The 13,235-nt window shown below is 39.7% G+C and overlaps 1 protein-coding gene across 1 annotated transcript in view; it reads left to right on the top strand.

Moving 5' to 3' along the window:
• ADAMTS18 (ADAM metallopeptidase with thrombospondin type 1 motif 18) overlaps window positions 1–13,235 on the top strand; it is a gene marked incomplete at its 5' end in the record, with an annotated part of 96,989 nt that overhangs the window by 26,781 nt on the left and 56,973 nt on the right. The window contains 4 exon segments of the mRNA XM_067539981.1: window positions 4,117–4,399; window positions 9,796–9,995; window positions 11,722–11,805; window positions 12,642–12,801. Of these exon segments, the coding sequence (XP_067396082.1) occupies window positions 4,117–4,399; window positions 9,796–9,995; window positions 11,722–11,805; window positions 12,642–12,801 (727 nt within the window).

Genomic DNA, 13,235 nt, shown 5'->3' with positions numbered 1-13,235 from the left:
AATGGATTTATCTTGCTAGCTAGATTTCTGCTCATTTTGGATAAGAAAAACTATATTTCTTACATCATCTTTCCTCTGAGGTGGTTTATATTGCAAGGAAGTTCTTCACTTATCTTTTCCTTTTGCCCTAAGTACAATGGAAGGTTGTACTTTAAAGTTCAGTATGTTTCTGTTATCTGCTGTACCTCTTGTTGTGGTTAAATTGTGTTTGACTCAATATTGTTTTGTAGACCTTATTCATCCTTCATAATACTTTCCAGTTGGAATAATCCTTTCTGATTTACTTTAAAACCCAAAGGGAGTACCATCTCCTTTGAGGATTCAGCCAAGGTCTCTGCTGGAGAAAAATTTGCGAGTGCTGACTGAATAAGGTTTTTAGGACACTCACCAGCTAGGTATAGCACATGAAAATCATGCAGCAAAATGAATTCAGCACATGGGCCAGAATTCAATTCATCACACGTTTCTGGAATTCTCAGTCCATATAGTAAATATAGAAATTCCATTTGGGACTAAAACTTGGTGTAATCAGGGACAGGTTCTTACGAGGAAAATGTAGAAAATCCTTTATTCCATATGGTTTGAATAATTTATTAAATGAATCCTGTAGGGATAATTTCAGACATGGAAACCTTTAAAAGGGGGAAATAAAAAACAGATTTACAATGTTTCTATTTTCCAATAGAAGGTTGTAAAATCAGTTAGCAGATGCCTAGTTATCAGTGCTGAATAACAGATGATTGTGTGGAAGAGCTTTTCTTGCCCAGAACTGCATTTGAATTGTGTCAGTTCTAAATATCTGATTACATAAATCGTAAGGATTAAAATATCAGTTCTCTCCCGTATAGGGAAGTGTTTTGCCTTGTCCCATTGTGATCTGAAGATTGACGATTGCTAATCCAAGCTAGCTAAATTCTATGAGAAGTTCCTCAATACTGATCTTTCATTGACAGACACGTTATTTCCTCTTCCTTATAATATGTTGAGCAAATATAGTCTGAATGTTTGCTGAATTTATGATGAATTAAGGAATAAGGAAGAATATCTATCACAAATTGATCTTTGTTTATGTTCACAGCAACTATTGCGAAGTAGAAGATCTTCACAATTACTGTTATAGGGAAGAGACATTGTTAAAATCTGCCATCATTGGTAATTGACCACAAAGGGGAAAACACTTATTTTGGGGCATTATCAAAATGCCTAATTCTTCCTATTTGGAAAAGAAAGTAATGAATGTCAATCAGAGGGTTGGCATCTGACTGCTGATCAGTAAGGACCTGTGTGTCTGAAATTCCTGATAAATCTGTTCTTTGTGGATATACTTGATATCAATGATAGCATTAACTGAGTAGCAAACACTACAATTAAAGCAATGAGGATTTCATTTACAAATCCCTGTTTTCTTAAAAATTCTCTGCCTGGGATGAAGCTCTGGATGTGCAGAAAGGTCAACAAATCCCAAAGAAATGCCATGCTGAGATCAGTTATTGGTTGACGTCCCCCTTCCTCTTCATCCTCAAGTCCTAGCCAGTCTGCACATAGGGGCTCATGTAAGAAAAAAATGCATTTCAAGATGGGTTAGATAGTGCATATCCAAAATGTGCAATGCCAGAAGCATTGCTCCACCATCTAACTCCAGAAAGCATTCTTTGCAAGTAGAGTTGGTATCATGGGCTGAGAGGGTTAATATATCATACAAGGTGGTTGCAGTGGCCACTTGCTTATCTGCACATACTTCTGTGAATCTGTTCATAGAGATGTGTGGTCTCAGGGGATGCCACTTTAGGCAGAAGGTCCTTGGCGTGATCCAGTGATGATCCTCAATGATCCAAAATAAATTCTGTAAGTAGTATTACATATGTACTCATCTAATCAAACTTCTTCTTTCCCCACTTGGCTACACACTAATATTTGCTGCATCCATCCCTTGCATTTTTACTTGGTGAAAAATAGTGTTTATTCCAACAGCTTTTACAAAACAAAGGAATGAACAGCATAACTGATTTATGAGCTGAATGTAAATGCTTCCTCATTGCTACCCACATTTCTGATGCTACTTCTGATCCTGGAATCACTTAGGCTATGTCTACACTGATGGTGGCAAAGTTGCCGCCGTCAAATTGACTTATCTGGATCGACTGAGCGGTCAGTGAAGACCCGCTCAGTCGATCCAGAAGTCGACGTTATTAATCCACCCCCGCAAGTGGTGCAGTGCAATGAAGACGGCGTGCAGAAGAGAAGCACAGTAGTCGACGGCAATTACGCAAGTTCTTTGTGTACTTTGCGTAACTCCTGTCGACTGCCGCCAAATCGCGGAGGTAAGTGTAGACCAAGCCTTAATCATATGTGTAGCTTTATTCATAGTTAATGTATGAAAAATACAGTGTATTTCCCCCCCACCTTAACTCTGCCCTTTAGTGACAATGAAAGGGGAAAATGTGCTAAAAACAAAATATGTCGGTAAAAATCATTTTCATCTTCTCTGGGACCACAACACTGAAATGCCCTAGTCAGAATCAAACTGTTATTGACTAGCATTTCTGCAGGATAGTGTTAAGATTGCTTAGATGCCTTACCTTTCCATTTTCATACCTCAATGTGCTTGGATTTCTTTAAAGCAGAGTTTCATGGGTTAAGAGTGCAAATCCCTCTAAAGTTTTTTACTTTTAAAGTTACTAATATGTACCCTCAACCTGAACACCATTTTAACAGAGGCCTTTTTTTTTGCCTTGGAAAATACATATATATTCATTTTTAATATACATTGTGTAGCAATCATGGCTAATATTTAATATGATATTAGTAGTTTAGTGTTGGTGAAAGGTATTGCACTGACAACCTGCATCCTGAAAACTTCTAGGTCAGTCGCTTTCAATCTTTCCAGACTACTGTATCCCTTTCTGGAGTCTGATTTGTCTTGCATACCTCCAAGTTTCACTTCACTTAAAAACTACTTGCTTACAAAATCAGTCATAAAAATACAAAAGTGTCACAGCACACTATTATTGAAAAAATTGCTTACTTTCTCATTTTTATCATATAGTTACAAAATAAATCAATTGGAATATAAATATTGTTCTTGCATTTCAGTGTATGTATAGAGCAGTATAAACAAGTCATTGTCTATATGAAATTTTAATTTGTGCTGACTTTGCCACTGCTTTTTATGTATCCTGTTATAAAAGTAGGCAAATAGCTAGATGAGTTGATGTACCCCCTGGAAGAGCTCTGGTTGTGAACCACTGTTCTAGGTATTCCACAGAGCAAGAGCTGTAGGGCTCAGGTTTCTCTGGTACCAGCTTTCCAATATTGCCCCACTAATATGTCTACTCTATTTTAAAGGAACAGCCTTTGGAGAGGTTATTCATTGGCCATAGTCCTTCAGTCCTTGGTTTTTGTGCTGAGGTTGAAATAAAGATGCCAGTTCCAATTAGTGGCAGAGACTTTTTATATTTTAGGACAAAATTCTCTTCTCTGATCCACCCTAGTGACTTAACATCTGCCATTAGAGAGGAAGATTCCGAGGAGCTCTTAACTGCAGCATTGTCTTGGATAAGAGTCTTCTGGAACACAAGCAAATTCTTGGGGCCTGGAGTTCCATGATTAGTCAGAATGCAGTAAGTGGAATGGAAGACTAGCCACTCAGGAAATCTGTTGCTGTCAATCAGAATAGGCGGTTCAGAGATTTAATTTACATAAATCAGACATCACAGAGAGTTGTTTCCTATGGGAATCTGTTAATTTTATAGACCTCTTTTAAGAATCCAAATGGAATAATGTGCTCTGACAAACAATGTTATAAGTCGTGATATTTTTTAAAGGAACGTTGTGCTTCATAAAACCATCTTTGTTTCCTTCGTGACTATGCAGCAGAATCTCAGTCTTCCTGACCCTCTTCTACTGCTAATGATGACCAGATTATATTGAAAACCAGTTTGCAAGTCTGACAATGTGCTAAACGTCTTCTCTTTGTATAAGTGACTCTGCAATTAAGAGAACAGGATCAGCTTCTTAGAAGGAACCTAATGCTGACAAGTGGACATAAATATATTTATTGTCAAACTGCAGAACAACGTTGGGTTTTTTTTGGTAATTTGCTTTTATTTTTTTTAGTCAGGTTTGATAAGGATGCAGGAGAACGAATTCTTTATATCTCCGTTACCTCAGCACCTAGCGCAGGAACACAACTACACATCACCTGTTGGACATCACCCTCATGTGTTATACAAACGGACAGCAGAGGAGAGAGTGCACCAGTACAAAGTAGATTCCAATTCCAATCACTTTTCCCCTGGTCGTCACAGAAATCACACATACCACAAGTATCATGATCAGGCGAATGATTACCACCATGGAAGGTTTCAAAAGCAGCATTTTTGTGGACGTCGAAAGAAATGTATGTAAGGAAACTTTCTCTCTTTGTTTGAGATAGTAGTTCTTAGAGACTTGTAGGTGCTTCTTTTAGTGTGGTTTGTTACCACTGCTCTGTGGGGGATGAATATTTTAAATAGTACAGCTGACAGGGGAAATGGCCAAAATGGGGAGCAGATACAAGGAGCTGGATTATGCATTTAAATGTATGGCATTGTCTATCATTACTATTACAATTCCACCATGAGTCAGTGAGTGACTTAGAAATGTGTTGCTCAACTTAGATGATCCCTTGCTCTGGTTTTCTTGAGACTGATTTATCTTTTAATGGGCCATTCCTTTTTTTTTTTTTTTGGTGCTTTAACACCACCTCTTCTGTACAATTATCAATGCCAAGTCCCTGCACTATTTTCTCTTAGTCTGAGATATGCAATTAGTCTGGAAGATGGAGGAAGGGTATTAAGATCATTGATTTGGGAAAGGAGGGGGAATAGGTCTTTCACAATCCACCCTTTGATAATGAAGTTCTCAGCAACTGAGATGATTCAACCACAAGCTCTGAGGTAAATTGTTTAAATAAAATCCTGGAGCACCTCTTAAAAATGTTTTGAAACTACATTGTCCTACCAAGGCCCATTCTGAGGTCTTCAATAGGCCCTCAAATGTAGAATATTTTAGAGAATCCCTCAAGGATCCTATGGCTATACTTCTTACACTGTTTTGATTCGGTTTGAAAGCTCATCTGCCTCTCGTTTGACCTTCATGAGTAGAGAACTGCATATAGTAACTGAAAAAGTTGCATCAGCCAAAATTCGTCTTCTCCAACTTCCTACTTGAGTTTCGGGACAAGCGGGTTCCTTTTTTGAAAGGGAAAATAAAGAGTGGCTGAGGGATGGAAAGAGAGGAACAAATAGAAGGGAGGAGAAGAAGAGAAAATGGGAGGAGAAAAGTGAAGAAGGAAGAGGTGAAAGTGTGAGTGTTTTGCAGGAAAATATTGATCTGGTTGAGAATTACCCTTTTAAAGTCTGAGACATCTTTACGTATTCAATCACTTCATGTTTTTCTTCAGTATTGCAGGTCTCTGCTATTTTCTTCACTCTTCCTGCTAAATGTCCCCTAGTCTAAGAAGCAGCAATACATAGTTCTTGTACAAACCCAAGGTCATCCTGTTTCAGTGCATTTTTTTTTTTTTTTACTGCCAAACCATGACTAAGGGGAATGGCAGCCAATAGGGACTACTTCAGAAAGTGGAAGTGAGGAATATTTCATTAGCTCATAGTCTTCTCATCTTCCAGCACCATCAGGGTTTTTTTAAAAGGTTGTTCACTGATTACAAAACTCATATGATGTGGATGGCTCTGATAGGGATAGTTCCAGTCTCTTCTACACTGGCCATTTTATCTAGAGTCCCTATTACTGTAGTACCGGAGCACCTCACAATACTCAATATATTTATCCTCACAGCACCCATTTGAGGTAGAAAAGTGTTGTTATCCTCATTTTACAGAAGGTGCAGAAGCTAAGTGACTTGTCTCAGGTCACAAGAGGGAATCTGTAGCAGGTCTCCCAACTCCTAGGCTAAATTTCTAACCCGTGGGCCATTCTTCCTTCACGTAAGGGATAGAAAGGACACACAGTCCCTGTACTTTCAAGGAGACTATGCTGTAGGAGTAATTTGGACTTGTGGCTAATGCTCTTGCAATTACAGGTAACAGGATTTTGAAAGTAAAAATGGTACTTTACTGAATCTGGTACTGAAAGAGGAAAGTTGGGACTGTATGGGGGTTGTTTACACTTTGCAGGTATGTAGTTGCTTATATCGCTGAAAAAGTCTCACTGGCCTTTTCCCTATTTGTTAAAGCTGTAGTTTCTCTACTTTTTCTGTCAAGCTTGGATATAGCTATGGGTCCCTCCTGTTTATCAATATAGAAAGGGCAAGACAGCCGTGGCTACTTGACACCTATTTGTGATCCCAGGTTGAGAACCCCTATGTTAAATGCATAAAATTAAATTTTTGGTTATGTTGAAGTTTGTGCTAGTGATTGAATTAAATTTAAGGCTTTACAAGCACAACAACTTCAGCAATGCTATGGGCAGGAATAAGTCAGCTCAACGGAATTAGGAACAAGACCTTTTTATAAATTGCACCTGAAAACTACGTTAAAAGAACAGGAAAGCTGCAAAGTCAAGTACTCAGAAGTTAGGAAATGCTAGAATGAGAGTTGCCCAAGCACCCCTAATCCAGCCCCATTGTGCATGTGCATTATGATTGTCTTTTATTATATGATCACATACTGAGCTTTCCACCAGACCCCTGCCTCATTCAGTGCACAGGATGGACAGCAGCTATTCAATATTTTGTTTTCTCCTCATTGTTCAATCCATGGCCCCAGGCCTTGTTTACTATACACCATTCAAACCCTGCTCTGAAGACAGAATTAACTAATTTTTTCAAAGGTTTTCTATGCCGCGCATTTCTATAGTATCAGAGTGCTTCACAAATATGAATTAATCCTCACAACACCCATGTGAGATTAGATAGTAGTACTGTCCCCATTTTGCAGATGGGGAGATGAGGCACAGACACTAATGTCCACTAATTATGGGTTCCCAAGGTGATGTGCCCATGGCCTGATTTTTCAATGTACTTGGCACTGTACCACACTGCATGCAAAGCACAGCTTCCATTGAGTTACAACTATAGGTGCTCAGCTCCATGGTCTCTGGCTGCGCTTACATAAAATGAGGCACACACAATTAGTGGCCACTTGTGAAAAATTTGATTTAAGTGACTTGCCCAGTATCACACAGGAATTCGGTGGCAGAGCAGGGATAGAATCCAGTTCTCTAGGGCAGCATTCAACAGCCTTAAAGATAAGACCTTCCTTTCTCCTCCTGCAGTCCCCTGCCTCATTTACTACAGACCTTCCAACTTCTGCAACAAATGCAGCAAGAGGTCCTATAGATAACAGTCGCCTTCATTATACAACCCTGATTGATTCCCAGAGCAGGTCATCTAGGGCACTGAATGAGGCAGGGGTCTTGTGGAAAAAATAGTATGTGATCATACAACTAAAACCTGTATCATAATTCATGTGCCTGAGGGGGCTGAATTAAAGTTGCACAGGCAAAAAGCACCTCCCCGCAGAAGGGCAATGACCCTGCTCCAACGAATGGAGGTGGAGTGGGGCTAGAGCTTCTCACTGAAATGGTTGTACAATTTTTTTTGTGAAAGGCAAAATAATATATTTTTCCTTAACCACATTCTTGGAAACAGTTGAATCATTTTAGTTCAAACTCTCCAAAAAATGTCAGTCTCATGTAGGCAGCTGTCAAGGAAAATTTCAGCCCTGAAACAGGGTCTTCTAATGGGAAGCACTGGGCAGCCTTAATTGTAGGTGGCCTATAAAACAGGGTTAATTAATCCCAAACCCAGAACTGATCCATTTTTGCAGTACAGAAAGAGAGTTATATGGTGCTGTTTTTAGAGGTATCTGTTTGAAGACTTAAATCTTAACCCTTCCAACTTTCTTTAGTAGCTACGTTGAACATGCAGTTTGTAAGCATGAGAGAGCCAGTCGGACATCTTTCAGATAGCTCATCACAGGCTAAGTAGTTATGGAGCACAAGTGCTGAATAGTTCATGTTCTGTAAGTCATACTTGAGAAGAGCTGCTTCTTCTTAATAACTTTTAGCAGTAGTAAAGCAGTGGCAAGGAGAAAATGATTCTTAGGCCGCAGTGTTGCCAATGAGATCAACCTACAGAACAGGCAATTATAAAAGAGACTATTTGTGAATCAAGTGCAAGCCACTTGTACTGCCTCTTAAACAAGGAATTGCTGTATGCTGGAAATAAACTATGCATTTCACTGGTAGGTGATGCGTGTCTTTATATGTTTTCAAAAAAGAAAACTTCTTTAAATTGTTAACGGGATAATAATTCTTGATTGATATTATAACTGAAACATCTTTAATACATCCATTATGCTCTGAAATATAGTTCTGAATAAATGAATTCTCAGAAGTAAATCACTAGGAATATTGCATTGCTACAGCTCGTAGCTGCTTAATGCTAGCATATTGGTGCCTACGGAATATTAAGGACCAGTCCAGAACTCATTACTATTACTTACTTTTTGTAGTACCTGTAATGCCTGGGAGCCTCACTCATGGACCTGGACACTATGGTGTTAGTTGCTGTACAAACACAGACCACAAAGGCACTCCTTGTTCCCAAAAATTTACCATCTAAGTAGCAATGAAACAGTATAACATTCTAAACACCACAAGCCCTGGAAGACTGTAGATCAGAGCTCCACTTGACCTTATTTATTCATCTTCAAGATGACCTCGAAATGAACCTGATTTTTGGGTAGACAACTGATGCAAATGAGCTTCCCTACTTTCTATCTTGTTTCCCTAGGATATCCAGTGTCCCCATGTGACCCAGAAGGACATGAATGCTAACCTAGCTCTGTCATTGGAGTAACTGTCAGATATAGGACTTCTGGATCATGGTTCTTGTTACATTTTTGAATTACGTGGGGCTTCATCACTCATATTTTGTTTCATCCCTTTAGCCATAAAGAATTATAAGGACAACTCCTGTTGATATGTAACTAGGATGTTCAGATAGTGACCAGTGGGCTGAATTCTGGTTGCGAGGGGCATATAGACTTATGCAAGAAAAGCCATAAGCAGGAGTATGGGGCAAAGGTTTTCTGCCCTAATTCTGGCTTCCTCAAAACCCAGAGAGAGGGTCGATTCTGCAGTCCCTCCCTCCAGAAGCAGAAGTCATGGCCAGCTTTATTTCTCAGTAAACATGGACCACATGTTTATGTACATGTGCTTCTGACCCAGCAATGGTCAGTATTTCCCATCCTCTGAATAATTGTGCTCCAAGCAGGAATAATCTATGTGGAGAGTCTGCATGGAGGGCTGTTGCCAGTCAAAATACGGGCACACAGGAACTCTGCTTTTGCAGCATATCTAGTTTCTGTACCTATTTGTAGGCATTTATTAAGGGAGGCAGAATATGAACCATATGCTATGTTTGCAGTCGACGCAGCAATGTGCAGGAAGGTGACAAAATGGTCAAATAGGATATAGCTATCCAGGCAGAAATACTAAATGTTTTTCCCTACCGTGTATGAAACTCATTTTGCAAGATTAATTCTTTCCTCTGAATTGCTCATTGTATTCAGTCCCCCCCCCCAAAGAAGAATGAATCAGATCTTAATTAATAATGTATTAGGAGAACTCACCATCTAACAGCCCATATTACTCTATATCTGGCTCTGGCCCAAGATTGTAAGTTCATTTAGGGCTGTAGTCCCCTGACACTTTACTCTGTTAACCAAACTGGTCATAAAAATGGCCTGTTTTGAACCCTTTCCAAAACTGTGTTCTGATTCTCTTTAGATGCACCTAAGCCACCCACAGAGGATACATACATCCTATTGGATGAATATGGAAGTTCAGCAAGGTTCAAAAGATCAGCCATTAAACCCCAGAAAAGCGAAAGTCTGAATGTTGAAACGCTTGTTGTGGCAGATAAAAAAATGTTGGAGAAACACGGCAAGGAAAATGTAACCACATATATCTTAACAGTTATGAACATGGTAAGATCTGGTGTAACTGAAGTGTGATTGACTTGTACTCATCTACACCTGTGGAAAACCTAAAAGACATTTAAAAATAACATTTTCTTGTGTAGATCTGAGAAAAGGAGAGATACGTATTGAAACCAGCATTCCCTTTCATAAAGCATCTCCTTTTGCATTGGTGTGTGTTATATTTCAGTATTGCCCATGCCAAAAATTCAAAGAATCATGAGTCAGGCCTCAAAAATCATGAGTTTGGCTTACTCATGGGATAGTTTAAATAATATATTTTGGTTTCTTTTTTTTCGCCATCTGGTTGCTTAGCTCTTTAGAGTGCACTTGCTTCATGTTTTCAAGCCTTCTTCCACAACAGCAAGAACTAGAAACTTACTTCTCTGAAAGTGAATGCTGAATGTCTCTTGCAGCCTCTTGAATCCAGGTGCTGGGGCCTTAAGAAAACACCCAACTTGGCGAGACTCGCAATAAAATCACTTGAGTTGGCAATACTAAAAACTCTATCCATTATAAATTGATTTCTGCAAGTCCACATGTGCCAGCCCAGAAATCCCACCCTTGTTTTGTGGTGTGGGTGGAGTTGGGATTTATAATTATTCTGAATGTTTTTCTCAATTTTGCTAATGCAATTTCTTTTAGAATTAATGAGGTTATAGATTGCTCATCATGTCTCTAAGGGCCAGCTTGTAGCTTTACAACTTCCTCTGGATAAGGGGTGGTGCATAACTGACAGGGGCAGACTTACCCTTGGAAATGTATATATATACCTCCTATGTGATTTCTCATCCTTATATCTGACGAAGTGGGATGCCATGAAAGCTTATGCCTGCAGAAATTAAATTTGTTAGTTTTTAAAGTGCAACAGGACTCTCGTTTTGACATAACTCACACCATGACAATTACTCCCCACTGCCACTGAAGGAGAAGTGGGAATAAGTAACTTTATTCCTACTCTGTCTGATTAGAAGGTGGGGTGAAACCAGCGCTCCCTTACTCCTCTTATTCCCCACCCACTCATCTGCAGTAGGGAGTAAATAGGCAGGTAGCATGGCTGGAGATGCAATCGAAGCAGGGCCAAGCAGGGCAGTAAAGGGTGCTCTACGTCCGCCTCCTTCCCTGCACAGCTGCATAAGGGTCCTGAGATTCCAGCCCTAAGTGAGTAGAGTGGATTACCCAGCTTCCTTCGCGGGAGGGAAGGGGTGCCCCATCACGAAAGCCCTGCTTTATTTCCCCTGTTTCCCTCCGCTGGAAGGAGGAGTTATTTGTCTGGGCAGGCACAAGAGGATTTTGAGAATAATTTAACAGGTAAGATGTTACCAATTCCCACTGTAGCCTGTCTCATGTCTGGCTTTTGTTCAGGGAGACCTGGGGAGAGATTGTTAAACGTCATGCTCTGTTTACCTGATGTTTACTGTTTCTTGTTACATAATTTAGATTATTAAATACATTTAACCAATTTACTTGCTGTGGCTTTGATCTTGCATAACTGGGGCATGATCCAAAGCCCATTGAAGTCAATGGGAATGTTTTTTCAGTCAATTTCAATGGGCTTTTTCTCAGACCCACTTCTGCTAGACTGAGGTGTCTGGTGGCTAATCCTGCAAGGTGCTGAGTTCCTCTTGACTGCCATTGAAAGTTGGGTCCCCAAATGATAACTCGTTAATTATCTTTAGTCTATTTTTATTACAGAGATATTTATTTATTATCCCCCTCCTTCATATTCATTCAGGTTTCTAGTCTTTTTAAAGATGGAACAATTGGAAGTGACATAAACATCATCGTTGTGAGCCTTCTTCTTTTGGAACAAGAGCCTGTAAGTGGTATCATTATTCTTATGTAACAGAATGTATCTGACATGGTTCACAGGAAATGTATGGACAAGCCCACTCTATGCAAAGGAAATTCCACTGAGGGCTTGTCATGACACTAAACCACAAAATTAAAATGTGAGATTTTATGATGTCACCAGAACCCTTGATGTTACATTTTCCACACATCGCTGCTCCTAGGTTTTTAAATAATAGAACCAGAAGTTTAATTACCGCCCCCTCCCTTTAAACTTCAGTGTTTCTGCCTGTTACTCTAGAATCCCCAAGTATTTTATAAGATCTGTTGCCTTCAATTGTCCTTCATCTAGGGCATATTTTTATCAAGAAAACCAAATCAAGAGAACTAAAGATACTTGTGCCTCATGCATAATTACAAACTGAAAGGGCACAAGTTCACAAATGAAATCATTTCCAAAGGGAGAGGCCAAGCCCTGAAATCATTCACCTTGCAATTAAAGTTTAAAAGAGTTATGAATCACCTCTTGCTATTGAAATACTGTTGGGGAATTTTCAAAGGCACAGTTAGGTGTTCAACTTCTATTGAAAGACAATGGGAATTGGGCACCTAACCTCCATCTGTGCCTTAGAAAATATCCCTGGGCCTGGGTTTCTTCAGCTTCATTTTATAATTATGATTGAACTAGTCATTTCAGGCAGGTGTGTCAAATACATCGTGACACAGGAAATGCAGCGGTGACATTTCTTCACATCTGGTCATATAACTAAAATAATTCCCCCGAGCCCAGTTCTTCTTCCTTCAATCACCTTCCTCAGCTGCCAGTGGAAGCATCTTATTTCTGTGTCTATGAAATATCTGTAGGGTGGATTAATGATCAACCATCATGCGGACCAGTCATTAAATAGCTTTTGTCAGTGGCAATCTGCTCTGGTTGGAAAGAATGGAAAGCGTCACGACCATGCCATCTTGCTTACAGGATTTGATATCTGCTCTTGGAAAAATGAACCCTGTGACACTTTAGGTATGGTAAGAAAATATGCTCTGCAAAACTGATGAATGTCAACTGGCAGCATCTTGATTAATAAACAAAGAAATCCCAGTATTGTGGCTAATGGGAATGTTTGAAGATGTGGTGAAAGAAAAGTCAAGGTGGAAAGTAGCATGTTAATGAGAGGAAGGATGGGCCAGTCATTAGGACACTAGCCTAACTCTTGGGAGAACCAGGTTCAGTTCTCTGCCCGGCCACAGATGTCTTGTGTGGCTTTGGGTATGTCATTTAGCCTCTCTGTGCCCAAGTTCCCCACCTTTAAAATGGGGAAAATTCCCATTTTACAGGTGGGGAACTTGGGCACAGAGAGGCTAACTGCAGTTCCCTACCTCACAGAGGTTCTATGAGAATAAAAACATTAAAGACTGTGAAGTGCTTTGAGATCTACTGATGAAAAGCACTATATA

Source organism: Emydura macquarii, unplaced genomic scaffold (genome assembly GCF_026122565.2).
Source record: "Emydura macquarii macquarii isolate MOO-44397 ecotype Brisbane River unplaced genomic scaffold, CSIRO-AGI_Emac_v2 contig_561, whole genome shotgun sequence".
Taxonomy (NCBI): Eukaryota; Metazoa; Chordata; order Testudines; family Chelidae; genus Emydura; species Emydura macquarii.
Note: the sequence above shows the minus strand (reverse complement) of the source record. Positions and strands in the feature narration are given on the sequence as shown.